Raw genomic sequence first — 24,263 nt, 5'->3', positions numbered from 1 at the left:
CATAGCTCTCTCGATCGATATGCTTTTTTTTTTCTGATTTAGGATTTGCAGATGGTTATTCTATTTAAATTTGTTTTATTTCCATGATTTTGAAGGTTTTCTTTGTACCTTCCAATCTTGAATGTTGGTGTATAATTTGGTTCTGTCATTGAGACGAGAAATTTCAACTGCTTCCTTTGTGTTTTTTTCTCAAACAAAATGCTGAAATATTTGATTTATTAATGTTATTACGTTAATTGTTGTTCATATTATTTGCTTGCATTTTCCATCCCTATGAATTATTCAAAAAGATAAAATTTCTGCAATTAGTTTGGTTACTTTACAGGAAAGCTCATATAGATTTTTTATCAACAAATTACAGTTTCCAACGCTTCGCTTTCTTCAATTGCAGGTATTTGAATGTTGCATGTAAAAATAACCTTTTGATAACTGGGCAAAAGCCATATTGTTTCTATGGCATAAAACTATTCTTACACAATCAAAGTATGCAGTGGATATATATATGCAGCAGATACGTTGGAAATCAAGTACAATATAAATTATTTGTGTTTAATTGATTAAGTTCATGATGGTCATTTAAGGCTATATAAACTAAATTTGTTGTATGTCAGCTTAATTTAGGTAAGAACCATGAATCTCTAATCCTTTTCAATTTTTGTTTATTCCAGCTTCACATTATTCTAAATCCATATTTATGGAAGAAAAAATGGAGTTTCCAACTATGACACCGAAGAAACGTAGTATTCTCTTTCGTTGTTAACTTATTAAAAAATGATTTCCTAAGCATTGTTGTTCTCAATGTATTCATTTGCAGTGTAGAAGTTAGTTATCTCATTGAGCCTACCTTTTATTGCCCACACAAGTGATCAACATTCTGAATCACATTCTGTAAGTAATCTCTCAGGCTTTGTACATATTCTACACAAATGATTGTATGTGCTTAGTGAATCTGCTGAATTTCATAATAATATTCAACAATGCGGTCAGCGTTTTCATATTGCATTATAAAATTTAATATGTAGGATCAAGCATTGTAAATTTCAATAATCTTTTTCTTTTGAGTGTTGATTTCAGATATTGTCTCCTCCAACTAAGCTCTTGAAAAGCTTTTCTATAAAACTTATAGTTGTCTGAAGTGTTTTATTCATCCTACAATTAATCTCATACATTATACCTAATTTGTTAATCCTTTACCAAAATAAGCAAATCATTTTAATTAGTTTAGGCCAAATTATATGAATTTTGAGGTTACGATTTTAATTGTTCATTACCCATGTTTCTAACAGTGCATTCCTCTTTTTTAATAAATGTGTTTCGTTCTTAGATCTAAAATGTAGTTTACAAAGGAAAATTCATGTGCCACTTATCTACCACAACTCAAAGTTAAAGATCAAGAAGAGTTGATGAAAGAAGCAGTAACAAGCATCTTACAAACGTCTCTCAATTTTTATTCAACAATCCAAGCGTATAACAGTCATAGGCTAAAGATTATAGGTGTCCCATATTTCTACTCCCTAGTTTGGTAAAGGAGAAACTTATATTTTGTTTTACAGTTAACTTGGTTTAAATTTCAGGCGTTGTAGCTTTAGTATTTCCTAGTCTGAGTTCTATATATATCAGAATAACAATAATTTTTGTATGTATTGTGAATAATTGTTATTCTAGCATGAACTGCAATGGTGGAAGAGAAGAAACATAAAAGCAATGTTATTCCAGACAAAAGCCTTATTCCCCCAACATGGGGCATGATTGCTAAAACTTTCAATTCATTGTACCTAAATTGAAACAATGTTCTAAGACAATCTTTTATATGTTTCAAACATAATCTTTCATACAATTTTTAATACTGTTGCAACACGTGGGTAGTAATTTCTAATCATATACTATTAGGCGAGGTTCTGCCGAATTTTCGGTAGAAATTTAAGATTATGGTTTTTGTCCTTTTAATTTTTTATGGGCAGCTAAAAAAAATAAACTAGGGGGCCTAATCGAATGTTGAAGCTAGCACACAACGTATGTGTGTCCAACGAATTAATTAAGATTGCGTATGACCCACGACATCATGGAGTGGCTACTTCACAGCAGCATAGCAGCATCGTTAACAGTGCTCATTTTGTTATTCGATGGCATTGTCCTATGCAATGGGAGTCTTGGGCAAAAATTCCCGAGGAGACGAAGGCAGCGATGCAACATGAGTTGTCAGTTTGTATTTTCATTTTTAGAATTTATCATTTTTTTAATTTTGTCTACAAATATTATAAACAAAAGTATATTATCTTAATATTATTAATTTCTTACTATTATTTTGTTATTTTCATATTTGTAGTTCAATTATAATCTTAGGACATATACCCAAGGACACCACCTACTTAGAGGAGAACTTAGCAACTCGATTCAAACATTGGAAGTGCGAACTCCACGGGCATTTTAAGAAATGGGATGATCGAGATTGCTCGCCTAGAGGGTTGCCCAACGGAGTTGTTGGAGTAGCCGGAGGATTGGGAGTAATTTTGCAAACATTTTACGGACACAAAATTTGTGGCAAGTATGTACATAATATGTTAATAATAATTTAATTATGTTTTAGTTATTTAAAAAAATTAATAATTTCTTTCAAATAGTCGAACTAACACGTATATTGTGTGTTTAACAGAAAAAATTTGTTGCTAGCAAGAAAGCTTGGGAGTCAAAGACACTTCTCCACCATTCCGATTTGGTGCCTTTCTCCTATAGGGTTGAGGCGGGACGTCAGGTAAAAGTATATTGATTTTAAATTTTATACAATTTTTTTTTTATTATGGTTAATAAAATTTCTTTATTTTTTTCCTTCAGGAGGGTTCTAATTTCCTAGAGCTCAACATGTTCAAGGATGTTTATATTCAACTCGGCAATGAGACCGCTAAGCAACTCCATGTAAATATATGTAATTGTTATTATTCTTATATTTATAACTCGTTCAAATATTAATTACATTTTTTTATTAAATATTAAATGTTTTTTCTTATTATGCTCTTCTCCAACAAGAGCAGCTTCCTTCAGAGACCCCTTTCAGGGATGTCACTGTACCCGAGGATGCAGGTCTTAAGATCCTAACTAAGACCCTTGATTAGACGCTCGGTCGTAGTCATGGCAAGGTTGTTGGGGGGGGAGATGGGGAAAGCACGGGTTCGTGAGACAGGTGCCTCTTCTTCCAAACCGACCACAGGATAGGTCGTCACCCCGGACGAGAAGTTAAGTGTGATCTTACGGGCCTTCGAGCTGTCTAAACTCCAAATCTCAATGCCAGCACCTGATGCTGCTCCACCTTTGACCTCCCAGCCGTTTCAATTAGCCGATGCCTAGTAGCCTGATGGATCAAACTCGGATGACTATTTGTTGTAGTTTTTTTTTCTATTCGGACAGCTTGTACGTACATTTTCATATATTTTATAATGAAATACTTTTTCTTCGTTTATTAATTATTGTTTATTAAAATTATATATAAAAATATATTGTAAAAAATAAAATAAAAATAACAATAACTTTGTGCAACGACGGTGTAAGCTACGTCGCGCAAAAGGGCTTTGAGCGATGGCAGTAACCTACGTGGCGCACCTATCTTTGCACAACATGAGAGTAAGCTACATCGCACAAAGATTTCACACGACGTAGGTTATTGTCAGCCAGCGAAGACCTTTTGTTCGACATAGCTTACGCCGTCGTTGTGCAAACCCTTTTTTTACCACCTTTGTGCATCCGGATCCGCGCAACGAAGGTTTTGTCATGCTAATTCTCAAACGAAGCTTTTTGTCTTTGAGCGACCAACTATGCTTCGTGGCGCAAACTGGTAATTGTAGTAGTGACGGATGTGATAAGGACCATTAGAACTACTGCCAACTAGAAGTACCCTTCCTCTTCTTGTTGTCCTTAACAAAAAACCATAAACATTCATGACGAAACTAACAGTCATTGTCATGACAAAATTTCCTAATAGACAATAGATTTTTCCGAATGGCAGTAACACATGATAACATCTTCCCGTATTTTTCTTGAAGAAATGGTTACAAATTCCACTCAACTGATCAGTCATTGCTTTGAGAATTATACACGGGAAAAATATAAACGTACTGATAAACAATTAGTTTGCTATATGACGATTAAACTCCATCCATGAAGAAATGGTTACAAATTCAACTCATCTGATCAGCCTATATAGCTGTAGGAATATGAATGGGAAAAATATAGATATACTAAGTTCGAGTCAATTGGATGTTAGAAGAGTCAGCCAATTGAATGTGAGTAGTGAGTACCTAGGATTATAGGTCATGTTTAGTGGGTTGGATGGGATATGTTGTGATCAATTAAAATGGACTTGAGTCCAATCTGTTGTTTGTTGTATCAAAATGTGAGATGGACAAGACTGATGCTTATGAATCCACGAGAGTGGATAATATAATCTATCCATATACATGGGTTACAAGTACTGTCTTAAAAGTCTCTGCCAATCGAATCCTATCTCTAAGGCTCAATCTCATCCAGCCCACCAAACGGGTCCTAATTGTTTATGAAGGGTTGTTAACCTTCGGTGGTTCCAATTATGCTCAGTAAGTTGCTAAGTTCAAGAGTCTCTCACCATTTATATGAGCTTTGTATCATATATGATCAGTCATCTTAAACATCATAATCCATACGGCCAGGGATTGATGTATTTCTCAAACAACATAATGTCAAGAAAAATTATGGGGAAGTGAAAACCAGTCTGTATTACGTGTTTCCAAATAGAAAATTGTCGAGATATTGTGATATACTGAGAAGGATCTGTTCCAAAAATGCAAACGAACTTCATAATTAATTTTTTATCAATGGCAACAAAGCGGGATCAGCTTTATCTTTAGACTAAGTCAACTATCAAATTTGTGCTTGATGCATCTGCAGAGAAACCGTTCTCCACCATTTCACAAACAAGTCCCACCGCCCTTGATATCTCATTATTCCTAAGAAACCCTCGGATAATTTTACCTCTAACACTCCTTGTTTCCACATCCATCCCCTCCTTACAAAATGGATTACCCAAGACACTCAAGGTGTGTGCATTTGGAAAGATATTTTCTCACCGTTTCTTTCAACAGCCTTGTACCTTCTTTCCACTTGCCTAGCATGCAAAACTCCATGAATCAAAGAGATACGAAATGGCGACAAGGGAACACCATTACTAATCATTTCCAATAAAACCTTCAATGTGTCTTTACAACTAGCTTATCCTTACAGGGACGGTGTCGGGCTTACAACCCCTTTCTTTCATCTTTCTGAGCAACTGAATAGCTACACTATTGTTACCCGTCATGTAAAAGCCCTTTATAAGTGTATTGAAAGTAATCACATTGGGCTTACAAGGTCCCCCTACCACTTTTTGAAAAGTATTAGGGCCTCAAAAACTCTACTTTCAAGAAGTAACACATGGAATAAAATGTTGAGGGTCGAGACATCTGGTTCAAAACGAAATTTGAAGAATTTTGCCAAAAATGAGTAAATTAAAAACCCATTTGGTTCATACAACAAAATCAATTAAGAATAATATGTTCAGTGAATAAACATCAAGAACAATTTCTCAATTGACACATTTGGTTATACAAAGAAATAACGGCCGAATAATGTTTCAACTTTGGAAGCGGACTCATTAGTTGATTAAAGCGGACAACCAAAGGCAGATGCCACATCAGGCTCAATATATCTCTTTATCATCATTCCAATCACACTCCTTGCTTCCACAACCATACCCACTTACAAAATGCACAACCAAGACATTGAAGGTGCGTGCACTTGGAAATATATTTTTAGTCACCATTTCATTCAACAACTTGTGGCTTCTTTCCACTTGCCTAATCTCCGAAATCCATGAATCAAAGAGGTATACAAAATGGTATATGGGGGAGACCCATACTAATAATTTATGAGAAGATGTTCACTGTGTCGACAACTACTTACTGTCGATGATCGTGCTATAGGCAACGGTGTCGAGCTTACAACCTCTTTGATCAATTTTTCTGAGCATCTGAATAGCTGCACAACTGTTACCCATCATGCCAAAGCCCTTTACAAGTGTGCTGAAAGTGATCACATTGGCTTACAACCTGCCCTCCACCATTTCTTTGAAAAGTCATGATGCCTTAGAAACTCCATTCTCAAGAAGAAACCCGTGCATTAAAGTGTTGAGGGTCGTGACATCTGGTTCAAAACCAAATTTGAAGAATTTTCCCAAGACGGATGAGCTAAATCACACGCTTCACGTGTTGAGGGTCGTGACATCTGGTTCAAAACCAAATTTGAAGAATTTTCCCAAGACGGATGAGCTAAATCACACGCTTCAAACGACAAAAGCAATTGATGATGATAGCTAGAATATAAACATCAGGAACAATCCCAACAAACCCATTTGGTTATACAAAGAAATCACGGCCGAGTAACGTTTCACCTTCCCAAGTTGACCCAAAATTTGGGTGAAACAGACAACAGAAGGCAGAGAGCGCAGTCGAAGCCTCACATTGAACAAACTCAAAGCGTCCTCGAGATTACCAATCTTGGTGGGTGGATTCCTCTCCCTGACAAGCCGCTGCTTCTTGGGATGGGTATTTGTAGATTCATTGGGTTTAGGGTTTGAAGATTGAGAGTGAAAGAAAGCCAAGTAATTGTTGAAGAAAACAACACAAGATTGAGGGCAAGGAAGCATCTTTCTTGCTGCTAATTGCTAAAGCATGCGCTGTGTAGCTTCCTTTCGCACCTGCAAAATTAATGGAATTTCAAATTATGATTTCCATAGATCAATTGCCATGCTCAATTAGTTTCAACGATCAACTTGAAATTAAAAAAATAAAAATAAATAAACAAATCACAACACAGAATAAGACCTAAATTTAAATCTGAATTACAAACCATAATTTAGGCACAGGAAAATTAAAGGACTTTTAACAAAACGAAAAGCAACCCCCAGCAAATGAACGTACAATTCGAATCAGAACCCAATCACTTTTAGTACCTTTGAACTTCAGAAAAATTCCCAAATCGATAAACCCAGGATTTTCAAGAGAAGGAAACCAATACCTGAGTTCACAAATATATCTCCGAATCTTTTTGCTCGCGATTGGGAATTGAAGCTTTGGCTCCTTTCTTCAGCGTCGTGCACTCCTCTTCGCGTGGCGGCTCGTTCGCAACTAGGGCAAGGAGAAACGGCAAAAGAAAAAGGAAGATTTTTTTTACCTATTTAATCTCAGCCGCACAATCTCATTAAATACAATCCAACCGCTGAACCACGAGATTTTTATTTGAAAAATGGAATTCCTGGCCTAAAAGATGTCATCTTTGTTGCAGTCCTATTAGATTAGGAATATGAACGTGTAAATCCTAGTATATTTTGAAATATCTCTTATATTCCTATTAAGAGTAGATTATCTATTAAATGTTTTAATCCTAAATGGTAAAAAATTAACATTCCCTACTACTATAAATAAAGGCACAATGAAATGGAATAACACACACTTTACAATTACAAATCTCTATTATCTCTACTATTGCCGCACCTTTCTCTCTCTCTCTATGATAACTCATTGTCAACTAAAATTTTATTATTTTAATTCTTTAATTAAAATTAAAGAATTATTATTAACGCTCTAGAAATTTTATTTTTGCATTAGAAACTTTTTATAATTAATAAAAAAACAACTTGTGAGCAGCGTCAAATAAAATATTTAGAATATTAAAAACAATTCCCTTAAAACTAAACATGAATAAAAAAAAACATGGGCACTAACAAAAAAAACCACATAATATCTAAAAAATATTAAATTTACGAAAAACCACATAATAAAGCTATAGGTATTTGATTTTTTTAGTTTTGAAATAAGTAAAACAATAAAAAATAGAATTGACACAACTTTAGGTGTGTGGTATGAGACTAGTGATAATTAATTATGACACACTTTAGTGTGTGACATGAGACTAGTGGTAGTTAATTATTAAACTGTTTGCAACTCAAGTGATCGAAAATGAGAAATATTTTTGCTAATCACCGTGGAGTAAGTTTGATTTGATTTAAAAATGACACATCCCGACCCGGGATGTCCACTAAGACTCAGAATCGAGCTGTGCTGGCCGACACCTAGAGGGTGACGAAGCCATAAAGTATGATGTGGAAAAATGTGAATAAATTTAAACCTAAGAGTGCCTAAATACCAAAATGCGCTGGTGAGCGAAAATGAACCCACTTCACACGTGACGTTAGAGCATAAGCAGATACAGTAGAGTGAATTCAGAATCGTACCCTTGAAATAATCTCCAATACTAAGAATTGCCACGAATCTTCAACGATAAGAAAGCTCAGCTAATAAAACCTGAATGGTGAAAACAAAACAAGGGTGAGTGGCCCTGTAAATAAAATTTTAATATAAACAATATAAAACATTATAACCTCTCGCTACAACACCTGCATAGTTTCCAGAAAGATCAAAAATATACCACAACACAACATCTCATTAGCAATATCAATAATCATGTGATTAATAACCCATACTAGCACGGAAGTCGGAGTCACCTATAGTGACTTGTACGACTTACCCATATCTCATCACATATGCTAGCTCATCTCATATCTCATCACATATGCTAGCTCATCACATATCTCATCACATATGCTAGCTCATCACATATCTCATCATATATGCTAGCTCATCACATATGCTAGCTCATCATTTATCTCATTACATATGCTAGCTCATCACTTATCTCATTACATATGCTAGCTCATCACATATACTAGCTTATCACATTTCTCATCACATATGCTAGCTCATCACATATGGCTCATCACATATTTCATCACATATGCTAGCTCATCACATATCTCATTACATATGCTAGCTCATCACATTTTTCATCACATATGCTAGTTCATCACATTTCTCATCAAATATGCTAGCTCATCACATATCTCATTACATATGCTAGCTCATCACATATCTCATTACATATGCTAGATCATCACATTTTTCATCACATATGCTAGCTCATCACATATGCTAGCTCATCACATATCTCATTACATATGCTAGCTCATCACATTTTTCATCACATATGCTAGCTCATCACATATTTCATCAAATATGCTAGCTCATCACATATCTCATTACATATGCTAGCTCATCACATATTTCATCACATATGTTAGCTCATCACATATTTCATCACATATGCTAGCTCATCACATATTTCATCACATAAGCTAACTCATAAGTCGGAGTCACCTCTAGTGACATGTACGACTTATCCATAGCTCAATAAGTATACCTGCATACGAGTCGGAACCACCTAAAGTGGTCTGTACAACAGCACTGGGTGTAAATAAATATGCTCAAGTGTTATGATCACGTGAAAACTGTGCGAATAATCGCGGGTCACCTACGAGTTGGAACCACCAATAGTGGTCTGTATGACAAGACTATGCACCTACCTTGGATCTAAGGTGAGCGTAAGGTGCGGGAGGTGAACATCACATGAAAGACTGTGTCCTGGCCACGGGCGGGAGCACTAACACCGGGTGCAGGTTTATGAGCTCTAACTGTATCTATTGTAACATATACAATTCATGAGCAACTTGTACGACAGTGTCGGAGTTGCCTATCATTGCAACCCATACGACAAGGTCGGAGTTGCCTAAACATACATGTAGTCATACCATAACCCCATCATTTCAACTAATACCATAAACTCACCTGAACTTACCTGGGTGTTCTACGTTCACCTTTGCACTTCAAAACGTTCATAATAATTGTGTGCAGGTAATATACATATAGATAAACCATGATGAAATCTAATACTCAACCACGTTATAGCATTTCCAATTATATATATATATATATATATATATATATATATATATAATGTGGCATAAAAATGCATAAGCTGCAAAGCCCTACTCCTGAATTATTCATTTTCGGGAATAATTATAGGTGATAAGCCCAACTTTACACTAGTTTAATTAATTATCATTACTTACGTTTCCTTACTTCAAATTCTTGATTCTTTACACATTGATTTATGACCAACATTTAATCACCAATTCATAAGGTTAAATCTCACCTTTTTTTACCAAATTCCTTCACCTTGCCCAATTCCCCAAACAATTCCCCAAACAAGGCTTTGTCTCAATTGCTTAATCTCAATTATTGTATGACTGCATCTAACGTCTTGTTAGACTGCCTACGTACCCTAAACAGGGATCAAGCCATTCGTAGTTCGCATAAGTACTTCAAAGTATTCACAGTAGTTATATGCAATAATCAATTTATAAACATTTGTGGAATTGTCAATCATATATATATATATATATATATATATATGATAAGAAGGAAAAGATCCACTCATTTGGAATCTGTGCTACAATTTCCTAGCACAACCATTGAAGCATCCCAAACGATCAATGCCTAGGACAATTGTCAAACCACATCTTAGAATTCTTATCAATAGATCAAGTAATTCACGTAAAACACAACCCTAAAAACGTTTTAGAGTGATTTAAGCCCCATTGACCATCGGTCAACGATCGACGGTAGGGTTCACAACCCTACATAATTCAATCCGGAAGATCCGCTCCTCGGATTTCCGATCAGTAACTTCCAAAGATCCACATTATGCTTCTAAAACATTATCCTAAAACTTCATTATGATCCAACGGTTGGATCTCCGCCAATAGTCAAAACAAAGTGGCGGTTAACGTTATTTTTCGAACTTACAATTCCATTTCAAGAAGATCCGTATATCGGATTTATGATCCGTCGGTCCCTATGATTCTCAAATATTATGCACTATAACATATTAAAGTTTGGTGACAATGCCACGGTCGGATCGTCGTTTCATATTTTTACCAATTAACGCACCTTAATCAAACTAGGTTCACATAATCAAGTCATAACATATAGACATCAAATCTAAAATCAAGATATCAATTTAACATGAAATGACATTGGCAGCCCACTGGCCACGCACCACCGCACGCGCCGCCGTCGGTGGCGGTCGGTTGCCCCGACTCACCGGAAAATCCAACTATTTCTAAAAATTCTCAAATTTCACAGAAATGAAGATCTCAATGAGTGGAGAAACTTTCATACCTGTTACTAAGGCCAATTTGGCCAAGAAACGCCTCAAATCACCATGAACCGTACAGAACCCTTGAATTTGGGTGTGCTCAATTCGACCTTAAACGAACTCCGACGCCCCAAAACTTGTCTGGGATTTATTCCAGACCTCAAGATGATGCTATAGGTGGTGGTGATTGGTGAAAATCGTTTCAATAATGGGAGAATCGACGGCAAGGGTTTCCCGCACCCACCGGTGCTGTTTTCATGGCTAAATTACTACAATTTTGGGTTGTAATAGGTAGAGGGAAGGTCGTGGAACATTTTCCAAGGGGTTAGATAATGTGATTCACCGGAAAAACCGATAAAAAACCACTGGAGAAGATGAAAAAGACCGGGTCGGGTCGGAAAGTGGAACAGGGTCGAAGGGATCCCCCGCTCCCCTCTTCTCTCCTTTTTCCTCCTTTCGTTTGTTTCTAATTGGGCCATCCTAACTCTCTCCTCTCCCTATTAGTCACACACTTCCTCTCATTTTTCTTTTATCTTCTTTCCTTTACATCTCCACCATCCATTCCTCATTTCCTTTAATCTGGGCCACCCACGTGGCACTCCAGATTTTCCCCTCAACAAAATCTGAAATTAATTAATTTACTAAAATGTTCTTAACTTTAAATGTTAATAACTCTTTCGATATAGCTCCAAATCACGTCCCGTTTGCACCCATGCGTCCGTAGCGACGAGTAAAACGAGAATACGCCAAAAAGATAAGTCTCACATGACACGACGCGGTAGTCAACAAAGTCAACACTTTGTCTCGAAGGGCATCTTCATAAACTCACGTATTAAAATTATAAAATCATCATTTTTAGAGAAGTGCTGTTACAAAAAACTACACAAATCTTAAAATTTAAAATAATCTAGTGATAATTACTCTCGCAATGATAATTACTCTCATAACTAGTAAAACGATGGTTGCTAACTGGAATGTGGTGTGTGGACCAAATAAAATTTCGTGGAATGCCAAATAAATGCTCTTATTGACATTAACAAATGGGTATATCTATTAGACCCGAATGTTCCATAATTTAAATAGAAATATTTATTTAAGGTTTTAGGTGCCAATTTTATTAGTGATTAATGGTGCAACGTGGAGGCTTGAGGTGGTGCATGCTTGTTGATTGTTAAAGCATGGAACCTGGAGGTGGCAAGGGTAGATACGTTTTAAGTGCTTAGCCACTTATATTTCCATACGTGTGTGAAATTATGGCTTTGATGAATAAGCAGTGTGGGGTGCTTATTCTTCATATGGGGTGCTTATTCTTCATCCAATAGTGGCTACGTGGAAGGTAGGACGGCAATTCAACCTTTTTGCCTTTGTGACGCCAAAACCATCCATTTAGAAATGCTCCTGTTTAATATTGTGCAAAGAAATTAGCTACTTTGCATGCAGTGCATGCAAAGTGCTATAGTCTTATATGTGTATATGGAAATGTTAGTTGAGTTGTCTTGTCAAAACTCAGATTTTGGGTGAGTAGTTTATTTTATGTGTTGTAAAACTTCTTATATTTTGATAAATGTGAAAAGTACGAACTATTGTGTTTTTTTATTTATTTACAAGTATCTCTCTATTTACAAGTCAAGAATGTTTGATTTGAAAAATGTTTAGATGAGTACATATACATTAATGTGGAATTGTTGGCATTGTTTTTGGAGCATGAGAACTTTACATCCGAGGGATAAGCGTATAGCACACGGAGACATTAGGATAGAATAGCCAATATAAATGGCACATGGTGAGCTGTATATTATGAAGGATAACCAATATATGAAGGGATGATGTAATGTGGCTAAAGCTTTGATGTTATATATCATATTTTATGGTGGTAAAACAACACGTTTGACTGCATATTACACATTGATGACAGTGGTTGTTGCTCACCCCTCACTTTTTTTATTTTACAAATGAATTATTTGGTAGGACAAGGGTTAGACAACCTGAGGTTGTGTTAGACGAAGAATTTAAGAGTTTTTATTATCTTTGTACACCCTGTAAAGATTTTGGAATTAGTTTTACAAGAGAAGTTTCTTTTTTCTTTTTTTTATTTTATTTGTACTCGCGCAATGGGCGCGGGTTAATCCTTTCACTGACATCGACAATATCTCAGTGTGTGACTATAATTTATAGGCTCCTGAGAAATGGCACTCTAGGTGGCAAGAAGGACCGGAATACCTATAGCCCATAACTCTCAGACGATTGGACTTAGCCTTAGTTAGATGATCGGACTTTGTCGATACCTTATTACTTGTCTCCCAATTAAGGAACACGTAATTCAACTCAAATGGGGGTTAGGCAAGTAATAATAATCCTAAGAAGATTAGATATCTTATACTAGATTTCCTCCTAAATAGTCTTCCAATTTAATTACGATTACTCTCTTAAGATCTATATATAAATACTCTTAACTTAGGTAGTTATCTCTCTAGTTTCTGATGTTGAGAAACTCAAAGCTGACACTCTGGTCATATAAAGCCATGGTTACGGTTTCTTTAAGAGGTATATATTATTAATTCATTCACATTAACTATCTGAATTTGTTTTATTTTTAATGGTTTGTGATGGATCAAATTAATTAAATTTGATATCTTCTTGTAATTTTAATATTTTGTTACAGGATTATTCTTGAAAATGGAAGTGTGAGTGAGTATTGTGTGAAACACATAGAGTGTCCGGTGGTAACCGTGAAGAAATCTTAATCGCGGAAAATGATCGATGGACGTCCATAATCATGATCATTTTCTAAATTAACAAAAGGCAATGGATTGGGGGTGGGATCAAGGGAAGAGGGATCGCATTTCACAGAAGTCTGCATGTGTCAACACTCAACAAAATGAATCATTGAAAAAAAAAAATGAAGACTAGGAAAATGAAATTTAAATAAGAAAGAATTCTGTAACATGTACCCGCATGTCCTAAATATGTATGATCATGATTTGTGATTAATTACGACCTTTCTCTCTTTGTGCCTTGGGGCCTAGTAGGAAAAGAATATCAAATTGCTGAACAAGATAATTGAAGCAAATTAAAGAAGCTAACTTAAACATAAAAGGCTGGCTAATTAAGTAGCTCTGAGAATAATAATAATTAAGGAAGACAAATTAACATGCAAACACTAACAAGATCGATCAATTGATCAACAATTCCAGCTTCTAATGCTAATTAATCGAAATATTGCGGCATCAAGATCCACAATTCCAACAGCAAGAATGAAGCATGTACCACCACGTAGTCTTCCTGATTGTGTCAACAAAGGTATTCCTTAAATTACTTACGAAGATGACCCTAAATGCAAAATTAGATACCAGTGAATAAATCCAACCTTGATTGTGTCAACTGAGGTCGACTAGTCATTTGTCAGAATCAAATAAATCATTTGTGCTTCAATTATCTATTGTATCTATTCTTGATAGTGTGCAAGAGGCTTTAGCTGATCCACGTTGGCAAGCTGCAATGAATGAAGAATTGAAGTTTTTGAAGAAGAATGCTACCTAGGAGATCACATTGTGACGTACAAAGTTGATGGAATGATGGATCACTTCAAGGCAAGACAAGTAGCGAAATGGTACACTTAAAAATTTGGAATCGACTATACATATTGTTGATGCACAAAATCAGATAGGACTTTGGTACAACAGAAAGTGTTAAGTTTGTGACCTTCGCTAGATTGCTCCAGTCACTAGTGTGGATAAGTATGCAAATGGATAGAGACAGGGAAGCAAACACAAGATGTACGTGGTTCACCCAGATTGGCTACATCCACGGAGTAGAGGAGTTCTCATTAATTGTAAAGGGTTTACACAAGTACATAGGTTCAAGCTCTCCTTTAGTGAGTACTAGTGAATGATTTAGTACAAATGACATTAGGAAATATTGTGAGAGAATGATCTTTATTTATAGAAGAGAGTTTCTAGTTTCATTCTGATATTGACATGTGTCATGTTGTGATTGGCTTCTGATGTTGACACGTGTCGTGCTATGATTGGTTTCTGATGTCAACACGTGTCGCACTGTGATTGGCTTCCTGGTTGGAGGGAAACTCTTCTGGGTCCTTGACGGTATAACGTTGACCGGTGCTCAGTAGTTTCGGGATTGGTCAAGTATGGTACAAACACATATACACAGTGTTCTAAAAATCGGCCTAGGCGGCCGCCTAAGCGTTCGGCGGTGGAGTCCCGATCCGATTTGGGCTAAAGCGTTCAGGTAAGGCGGGAAGGATTTAGGCGGCTACCTAGGCGTCTCTAGGCGCTCAAGGTGGCCTAGGCGGTGCTAGGCGGCGGTCTAGGCGACGGTCAATGCTATGCAAATCTCCCCTTGCATCTGTACAATCCACCACCCACAACCCAAATCTTCAAACTTGCGCTCTTGCACCCAACAATACACATAATCCGTCCGTTGGGTTTTTCTGCAGAGGGATAAGGGGATCTGTTGAAGAGATCTGTCCGTTGGGTTTTACTATAGAGAGAGAAGATGATCTGTTGAAAAGGTATGTCTGTTTTGTTAAAGATAAGAGAGAAAGAGAGTCGAAAGAAAAGTTGAAAATGGGAGATCCGTCCGTTTTGTTGAAAAGAAGAGAGAGAGAGAGAGAGAGAGAGAGAGAGAGAGAGATAGAGAGAGAGAGAGAGAGAAGAGAGAGAGAGGGAGTCGAAAGAAAAGTTGAAAATGGGAGGAAAAGAAAGGCATAACTAAAGATAGAGAAAGGGATTTCTCTGCAGAGAGAGAAAGAAGAGATCTGTTGATAATAAATGCAACCCTAGAGCCACTAAACAAGTGATGGTTGATTGGGACTAGCTTTGGAGAAACCAAAAAAGGTTGTAGAAAAGTTATCAGTTCAATTGAAAAGAAGGGCTTTTCTTTCAAGTTGGGTCCATTTTGTAGCCCACTATTTTGTTCAAAGAAAAAACAAACTAGGCCCAATATTCTTTGTATAAAATTAGAAAAAAAAAGTCCTAAAATTATACACAAATACTCATAATTTATAATATATAGTGTAAATTTATGTAAATCCGCCCGACTAGCGCCTAGCGTTTTTTTAGAACCTTGCATATACATTTGCTTTTGTGGCCAAGATCAACACAATCTGTGTTTTGTTGTCCTTGGCTGTAAACTTAATTGGCCCTTACAACAGTTCGATGTGAAGAACGCCTTCTTGCATGGAGATTTGACCGAAGAGATTTATCTGGATCTTCCTATGTGGTGTAATGCTCTAGATAAATACAAAAAAGGTGTGCATGTTGAAGAAATCCTTGTATGGTTTGTAACAATCCCCTCAAGCATGGTTTGGAAGATTCACAAAATCTTTGGTTACAGACAAAGTTCTTGAAAAGACAAAATGGGACTGCACTAATTGTGTGTGTAGATGATATGTTGGTGACAAAGAATGATCCTGAAAAACGTGTGGCTTGCAAAGATACCTGTTTACAGAATTTGAGACGAAGGACCTTGGATCCTTGAAATATTTTATAGGGATTGAGGTATCAAGAAGTAGTTCTTGAATTTTCTTGTATAAGAGGAAGTATATTATTGTTTTATTGCACGAAACCAACATGTCATCTTGTCAATTAGTAGCTACACCATTAGAGGAAGGATTGAAGCAGTGTTGATCCTAATCAAGTATTGGTTGACAAGGGGAGATACCAAAGGTTAGTAGGTCATTTAATGTACTTGGCACACATAAGACTAGACCTTGCTTTGTCTTGAGTGTAGTAAGTCAATACATCCATGACCCTGGAGAACAACATATAAATGCAGTAATGAGGATTTTTACGATACCTAAAGGGAAGTCCAGTCAAATGAATTTTGTTTAAAAGGAATAACCATCTTAGGGTTGAAGGTTATACTAATGCAGATTGGGCAGGTTTGGTTGACGATATGCGCTTAACATCAAATTACTTTACATTCGTTGGGGGTAACTTGGTTACATAGAGGAGTAAAAATAGAATGTCGTTGCCCATTCTAATGCAAAAGTTGAATATTTGGCGTTGGGGGTTTGTGAAATTTTGTGGCTTAAGCTTCTGTTAAGTGATTTGGGTACAAAAGCACGATCATCCCATGAAATTATTTTGTGATAAAAAAGCTGCTGGTGACATTGCACATAATCCGATACAACATTATAGAACAACACATGTTAAAGTTGATCAATTCTTCATCAAAGAAAAAATGGAAGGAAAAATAATTGAGGTACTGACAATAAGAACAGAAGATCAGTTGTTGATATCCTTACCAAGATTGTTTCGAGTCATAAGTTTTCAAGTTTCGTACACAAGTTGGGCATGTGCAATAGATAAGCACCAACTTGAGGCGGAACGTTGACTTTGTGTTTTAGGTAGGATTCTTAATTGATATCAATCCCATGTAATCTCATGTAATCCTGTGTAATTAGTTTTCTTTCTATTTACGTTAGGGTTGTATTCTTATAAATGCCTCTCAATGAGAAGAATACAAATATATTTCAAGCATTCTCTTCTGATTATTGCATTGTGATTTCTTGATTGAAAACGAGTTAGTATCATGCCTCCTATTAGAAACAGTAAGCCTACTAACAGATAGTATCTCTTTGAGTCTCAAAAAAAGAAAAAAATAATCGATGTGTATCTTTCTTCTTGATATTAATTTTTAATCATATTTCATGTAGAAATTGGCTCTTAGGATCAAAGAACTCTAGAGTCCTACTTCGAATACTCGCTTAGGAACTCCAAATTTTCTTAATCAATCATGTTCATATAACATTTCAAAAAAATTCTTTTTCCTTAGGCATAACACGTTTTACCAAAAATACATTACTCATTCTATGACCCCACCCACACACCTTGCAAAAACATCTGATACAATTCCCACTGTCAAAATCGTGTGTTACCTAACATTCCAAACCAAAGTGGCAAAGGTTGCTCATGACTTTTGCTTGTAGCTTTCCCATTTGGTGATTAATCATCTATTAAAATGACACTAATCCCCCATTGATGTGGATGTTTTTTTCTTAATTGCACGACTCTCAAGTCTTAACCACACACGCTTCTTCTTGACAAAATCACGTTCTGCACTTTAAAGTGGCCACCTCACCACAACTGAAAAAGACATCTCCACCCTCCTCCATAAACTCTCAAGATTCGACGTGTTTGGTAAATACAACGTTAATATTACATTAAGTGGTAAAAACAGAAGTTGAATTAAACCACACAGTTGATCATTCATAATAATTTGGCTCAAACTCGTTATAAACGAAAATCGAACTTAAAATTTTTCATTTACAAATAAAAAAAATATTATTAAACTGCAACGCTAAGTAGCTAGTTTAAGCACAATTGACGAGGATGTTTTCAATAACCGGATCCCTTCCACCAAATTCATCCAATCAACAAATCTGGGTCCTTGAAATTTGATTCAATGGCTAAAAACATGACCCGTTTAAAAGTTATAATAACTTTAGCCATTTGATCAAATTTCAAAGATCCGAATTAAAAGATTTAATGGATTTGATGAAAGGAATCCGGAGAGAATTTCTTTCCTAACGAATACAGCATCCACTTTGACTCCACGGAAAGCAAAAGGAAAAGAAGAAATAAAAGGCCAACTGCAAGTAGCAAACTTCATTTATTTATTACTCGAATTTACGTACAAAACTCAAGTGTCCAAATTAGTCATCGTGTCTACACTTGCACCGTCCAGCTCTCATCACCTAATAAATTGTTGGACTTGTTAAACCCTACCTTATATTTTATATATAGACGTCGACCAAAAAAACAAAAGGTGGCTGCAGTGGTTACAATTGTGGTGCAACAAACAAACTTAAAGATAACATAAGTAATGAGAAACCATCTACCATAAATTTTGAATGTTGCCATTTAAATTTTAGGATTAAGTACCTGAAATTTTCTAATATTTTAGTGTTATTTCAAACCAGTTTCAATCTTTTTAAACATTCTAAATAAGCACTCAAGTTATTGAAAATGTCAGTTAAATTCCATTTTTATCTCAAAATCATTCAAATGTTATGGAAGCATAACCTCCATCAACTAACGGCCACACACAACCTCCATCAAGCCATCATCTCCAAACCCAATGCACAACCACTAACTTTACTCTACAACTCAAGGCGGCAACATCGAGAGGGAGGTGTAACCTTCAATTGCAGCAGTAAGCCAATATCGCTTGTTTAAAGTATGATTCAAGCCCCTAAGTTGGACAACTGAAATTAAAATTACACGGTGTAACTTTGTACCTCAGTCATTCAATTTGATTTTGTCATCAATGCTAATAAAATTAATTCACAGGATACTTTGCTGGAACGTGAAAAGCACGGAATGCGTACTACGCACTCTGCGTACCCCATAAGTCGACCGCCGCCCAAAATCTTTCCAAAAACTCTAAAGTACAACACTCTCCAGCGTAATCCATCGGGAACTGTTTACTACTGTGTCATTGTAGTACAACCCCGTAAAGCACGCTTTAATTTCCCTAAATTCCCACCAAAAGCAAACACAATTTATTATTTTTTAATTTTTAATTTCTACAAATCGATCGGTGAATAAACAAAGCGCTCGTTTCCACGCACTTTGCGTCACCAAACGCCGTTAGTCCTGCTACGACGTCGTAGAGCTCAACAGCCACCAACGACGTTACCAAAACCGTCTAAAACGACCTCGATTCCTCTCTCTCTCTTCTTCTGCAACGAACAACAAGCAGCGGCTGCAGCCTCTCACTCTCTCCCTTTCTCTCTCTAGAATTTTCTCTCTCTGCAAGTCTCTTTTTCCTCTCTCTCCAGCTTCACCTCTCCGGGAGCAACTCGTAATGCACAGCTTGCTTTCTGCGTGCTTTTATTTATTTTTTATTAAAATTAATTTTTGATTATTCTGATTATTTGTTATCCAGTTTCATAATTTAGGGATTAATTTTTTTCGAAATATTTGGAATTTTGACTACGAATTCGATCTTTTGGGCATGAAATTCGGATCCTCTGACTATTGTAGTTCCTCAATGTTTACTAATTTTAGGGCATTTTTGTAATCTGATTTTCCTGAATTTTTGGATTTTAGACTCAATCTTGAGTTCCCTAAGGAGTAGCAGATTGAATCGATATCTAGAGCTCTATATATTTGCCACTCACTGCCACTGTGCTTGTTTGTGTGCGGGTGGGCTCAGTTTTGGTGGCGTTTGTGAGTGGAAAAATATGAAAAATGAATATGCGTTTGTCTAATTTTTGAAGCTGTGCTGAAATCCAGAGATTTATTTGACTGCCTATAAATTCGAGTCGGGTTTGGCCATATTTTTGCATTCACTGTGAATCCCACCTGGAAAAAGGAATAGATGAGAGATTCGTGAACCGTTTTCATTTGGGTAAACTTAGTTTTGAATTTTTGTGGTGTCTATGACGAGATTGGTTTTCTTCTTAATTTTTCGCGGTTTGTAGTTTCGGATTCGTTCATGTTTCGTGCTTTTGTGTAACTGAACTAGGGTTTATTAAACTCAATCACTTCCTTTTATGCTCGTGCCTTGTTACGATAGAAATGATGATGGTTTGTTTCTTCGATTGCAAATGTCAGAAGGAGCAACTTTTTATGGGGTCAGGGTTGCTGCGACTGTCAGTTGAGCTTGAAGTTTGAGGATGCGAGCTGTGGTTGAGGGGTTACAATTGTAAGTTAGAGTTTTGTGTGTTTTGAGGATGGGTTCTGCTTGTTGTGTTGCTGCTAGAGACAAGACTATAACAAACAGAGCTAATAGCGAAATTCTGCATCGTAATATGCGGTACTCACCAACTTGGAGCTTTCGGTGGGATAACCGGGTGGGGGTGGCAGCTGAAGAGACTTCTGTAAGTTGGTTTTCTGATGGTGTTAGCAGAAATGATGGATCAGAAGTTAAATTTGAGTCGGCATGTGTATCTGAGGAGGGAAGTCCACTGGAACATTTTCGAAGACATACGGCGCAAAAATCTTCAGTATCTGAGGGAACTGCTGGGCATGTCCGGACTCCTGCTTCAGGTAGTTTTTAGTATGAAAACTCTTCTATTCTATTCATATTTCAGTAGTTTTGTAGCGTAAGTTTGAAGAATTTTCTTCTCTTCTGAAAGGTTTTCATATACAATTCACGCGTTTGGATTGGAGAGGTTACTCTCTTGTTTCTTGTTTACGGGATTATGTCTTGCTAAATTGTATTCTTAATTCTTATGGTTGTTCTTGCAAGGTGGCCATGTTTTTTGCATGTACCATATTTGCTTTAGTGTCACATGCATTATGAGACTTTGTCAAATACGAAGACAAGACTTTTGCATCCAATTAAAGTATTTAGGTGGGTGAATGACAAAAACAATATACAACTTCATAATGTTTTTAGTTGCCTGTAATCCAAAAGACAATGCTGATGTAGTTACCTTGTCTCTACGAGCTCATATTCCATGAAGGGCCACGCTCTGAACTGAGGGTGACTTGGATGGCTATGCATTACACATATGCACTGATGGAAGGTGAATAGTAATTTGAAAGAAAGGCATTGATGATTTGGATTATAAGTTTTATCTACCTCATGTATGTAAATATGGATTGAGAAAGGCACTGATGGTTTGGTTTTCTTTAGATGTTATTACTTTTCCAGTAAATGGCTGTTGGGTATAGTGCCTGAAGATAAGGGTGAAGGATGAGTTTCTTCTGTTGTGCTGTTATGTTTTCCAAAAGACTTTTTCCGTTGCCAGAGTTGTAGTTTTAATGATAATATCATCATTCCTTATAAATTTCAATGCCAATAGTGTTTCCCATGCTTAAATACAATACTGGAATCTCTGTGACATTTCTTGTCAAAACTGTGCACTCCGTCTTTTTTCTTAGCTTCCATGTCATGACAATCTCCTTTTCCTTAGTGGGCTTTTTTCATTCCTGTAACTGGCCTATGGTTGGGGTAGGCAAAGTGAGAATCTTTATGCCTGTTGCCTTGGCCACATTGCAACTAGGGGTGGTGTCAAATCCTGTGGTTCATTACATACTTTTAATTCAATATATTACTTAAATGTTATAGGTTTTTATTTTTTTTTTATTTTTTATTTTTAAATCTTCTTGTAATTTCCGGGAAACTGACTATAGAATCATAAAGCCTATGTTGTGAAGCCCTTTGGACTGGGCAGTTTCAGTTTATTTCATGTTAGCTTGAGAGCTTAAAAGGGCACATTCATCTTAATTTGTCAATCGTGATAGAAAATGAATAGATCGCGTTACTTCCTGCTTAACATTGAGTTAAATGTTTTTCATTTTTCCTGATGGTTTATAGGGAAATAGAATAGTAAAGTAGTTAATCTTTTTTAAATTGATGATCTCCTTAAGATTTCTCTTTAGTTTAATTTTTCTTTTCTATGTAAGCTGTTTAACATGACATTGACATGTTTTATCTGATATATATGTATGTTTCTATTGCAGATCAATCCATTTCAAGAAATATTTCCATGGATGCAAGTCTTGAGCAGGTAGATGTTAATGCCAGGGTGGCTCTTTCTGCTATGATTTAAGCACCATTACTTTGTATAATCCCATGATTGTGGCATTTACTCCCTTATCTTTCATTATGTCTGTAGGTAAAAGAGTCAGAAGAGTCCCCTACTGTTTCATATCCATCCCCGACAAAATTATCAGTTTCGTTGCCTTCTACTTCATCCTTGTCGGCATCCCCTTTGTCATCCCAGAGTCACCTGCCTCCTCCTAGCTCAACTCTATTGAGGTGGCCCCGCTGTTCTCCAGGACATCAGTTATTAAGGCAAGTATCTGATGGCCGAGTCCCAGGAAACAAGTCACCCAACAGCTTCTCAATTTCTGAAGATAAGGCAAGGCCTCCCTCATGGAGCAATGAATCTGCTAGGGGCTCCCGTGGTGGTTCTTCTGATAGTTGGTCTATGAATGCATTTTCCGAGCTCATGGCCACATCTAATAGAGAAAGGTGGTCTTTTGACAGCGAGTCCTTTGGCTTTAATCGTGAAAAGATAACTAGATCCAGTAGCAGAGTTTCAGCTACACCCTCTGTTGATTCGCAGACGTGTGGGGTTTGCTCAAAGCTTTTGGCTGAGAAATCTTCATGGAGCAGCCAAAAAATTATTGCAACCAATGAGCTTTCTGTGGTTTCAGTGTTAATTTGTGGACATGTTTATCATGCCGAGTGTTTGGAGAATATGACACCTGAAATTAACAAGTATGACCCAGCTTGCCCGGTTTGTACTTTTGGGGAGAAACAGATCCACAAGTTGTCCGAAAAAGCATTGAAAGCTGAAATGGATTTGAAAGCTAGAAACAAGAGATCGAGGAACCGGGTGTTAGACCTTGATGGTGAGTCTGCTGTGTTTGATCGCTTGAAAAGCACTGGACATCAAGGAAAGGATCCTAAGTTGGGATCCAGTTCCAGCATGAAAAGCTCCTTGGGAAAGCCTTTTTTGAGACGGCACTTCTCATTTGGCTCCAAGAGCGCTCGAGCCCTATCAGAGAATCATTCTACTAGAAAGAAAGGGTTCTTCTGGGCCAAATCCAGCAAGATGTGAGCTCACACTAAGATGTTTGGGAGGTGAGGACAATCGTTTCTCATCTAATGTTGCATGCATCGTTAAATCAGCAAAAATAAACTAACATACTCTTTGGCATACCTTGACAAGTCCTACGCCTTTCTTACACTAGGACCATGATTTATCCCCCTTGTATGTTCAGGATTAGCTTCTATTTCCACTGAAAGCCATAAACTTCAAAGCCTTCAAATAGGGTGCGATGTTTATTGTTTTTATTTTCTTAAGGGTTCTTACAGACTCGGTATTGTTATTTTATGCAGATTTCGGTCTTGGTTCTTCTTTTGCAATCTCAGTTGGGCAAAAGGATTGGGAAGAGTGCATTTATCAAGGCATTGTAAACATCTGCACAACAGCATCTTGACGTTTGACAAGGTTAGCTTGTGAAGTTGCACTGTAAAGAAGAGAAGAACGAATTTATATAACAGTTCTTTATAGAAAGAAAAAGATAGTAGAATTGAAACGCTGAAAGGACCTGTGTCTGATTCTTACTGTTGTACAGATTTTCTTCTTTGCGTGAATTCATACTTGAATTTATCGAAATGAACTTATGTTTGTCAATTGGATCCTGGATTTGCTTAAAAGG

General features: G+C 36.6%; 1 protein-coding gene and 1 long non-coding RNA gene across 4 annotated transcripts; one reads left to right on the top strand and one right to left on the bottom strand.

Moving 5' to 3' along the window:
• Positions 1–5,469: 5,469 nt before the first annotated feature.
• Positions 5,470–7,234, bottom strand: LOC126585108 (uncharacterized). The gene is made up of 2 exons (XR_007610312.1): positions 7,078–7,234; positions 5,470–6,757 (listed from the first exon to the last, which is right to left on the bottom strand). It is a non-coding gene; the product is annotated as an uncharacterized LOC126585108 (long non-coding RNA).
• A 12,494-nt stretch (positions 7,235–19,728) lies between these two features.
• On the top strand, positions 19,729–24,238 carry LOC126585102 (uncharacterized). 3 transcript variants are annotated; one of them, XM_050249495.1, is made up of 7 exons: positions 19,729–19,941; positions 20,697–21,131; positions 21,334–21,438; positions 21,551–21,613; positions 22,554–22,600; positions 22,709–23,682; positions 23,941–24,238. In XM_050249495.1, exons 2-6 carry the CDS (start codon positions 20,816–20,818, stop codon positions 23,657–23,659), a joined length of 1,482 nt encoding a protein of 493 aa, XP_050105452.1. In that variant the 5' UTR covers positions 19,729–19,941; positions 20,697–20,815; the 3' UTR covers positions 23,660–23,682; positions 23,941–24,238. The 3 variants fall into 3 exon arrangements, with proteins under 3 accessions (XP_050105452.1, XP_050105450.1, XP_050105451.1); XM_050249493.1 differs by lacking the exon at positions 21,334–21,438 and having other exon boundaries at positions 19,742–19,941; XM_050249494.1 differs by lacking the exons at positions 21,334–21,438; positions 21,551–21,613 and having other exon boundaries at positions 19,777–19,941.
• Positions 24,239–24,263: the final 25 nt, after the last annotated feature.

The sequence above is a fragment of the Malus sylvestris genome, chromosome 10 (genome assembly GCF_916048215.2).
Source record: "Malus sylvestris chromosome 10, drMalSylv7.2, whole genome shotgun sequence".
Lineage (NCBI taxonomy): Eukaryota > Viridiplantae > Streptophyta > Magnoliopsida > Rosales > Rosaceae > Malus > Malus sylvestris.
This window is presented reverse-complemented; position numbering and strand designations above follow the sequence as displayed.

Excerpts from the sequence above, each read along its gene's own strand:
- LOC126585102 (XM_050249495.1), top strand. The coding sequence starts at position 20,816 with ATGGGTTCTGCTTGTTGTGTTGCTGCTAGAGACAAGACTATAACAAAC. Across the intron at positions 21,614-22,553 it reads CACATATGCACTGATGGAAG|ATCAATCCATTTCAAGAAAT; the intron begins GTGAATAGTAAT and ends TTTCTATTGCAG. Across the intron at positions 22,601-22,708 it reads TGGATGCAAGTCTTGAGCAG|GTAAAAGAGTCAGAAGAGTC; the intron begins GTAGATGTTAAT and ends TTATGTCTGTAG.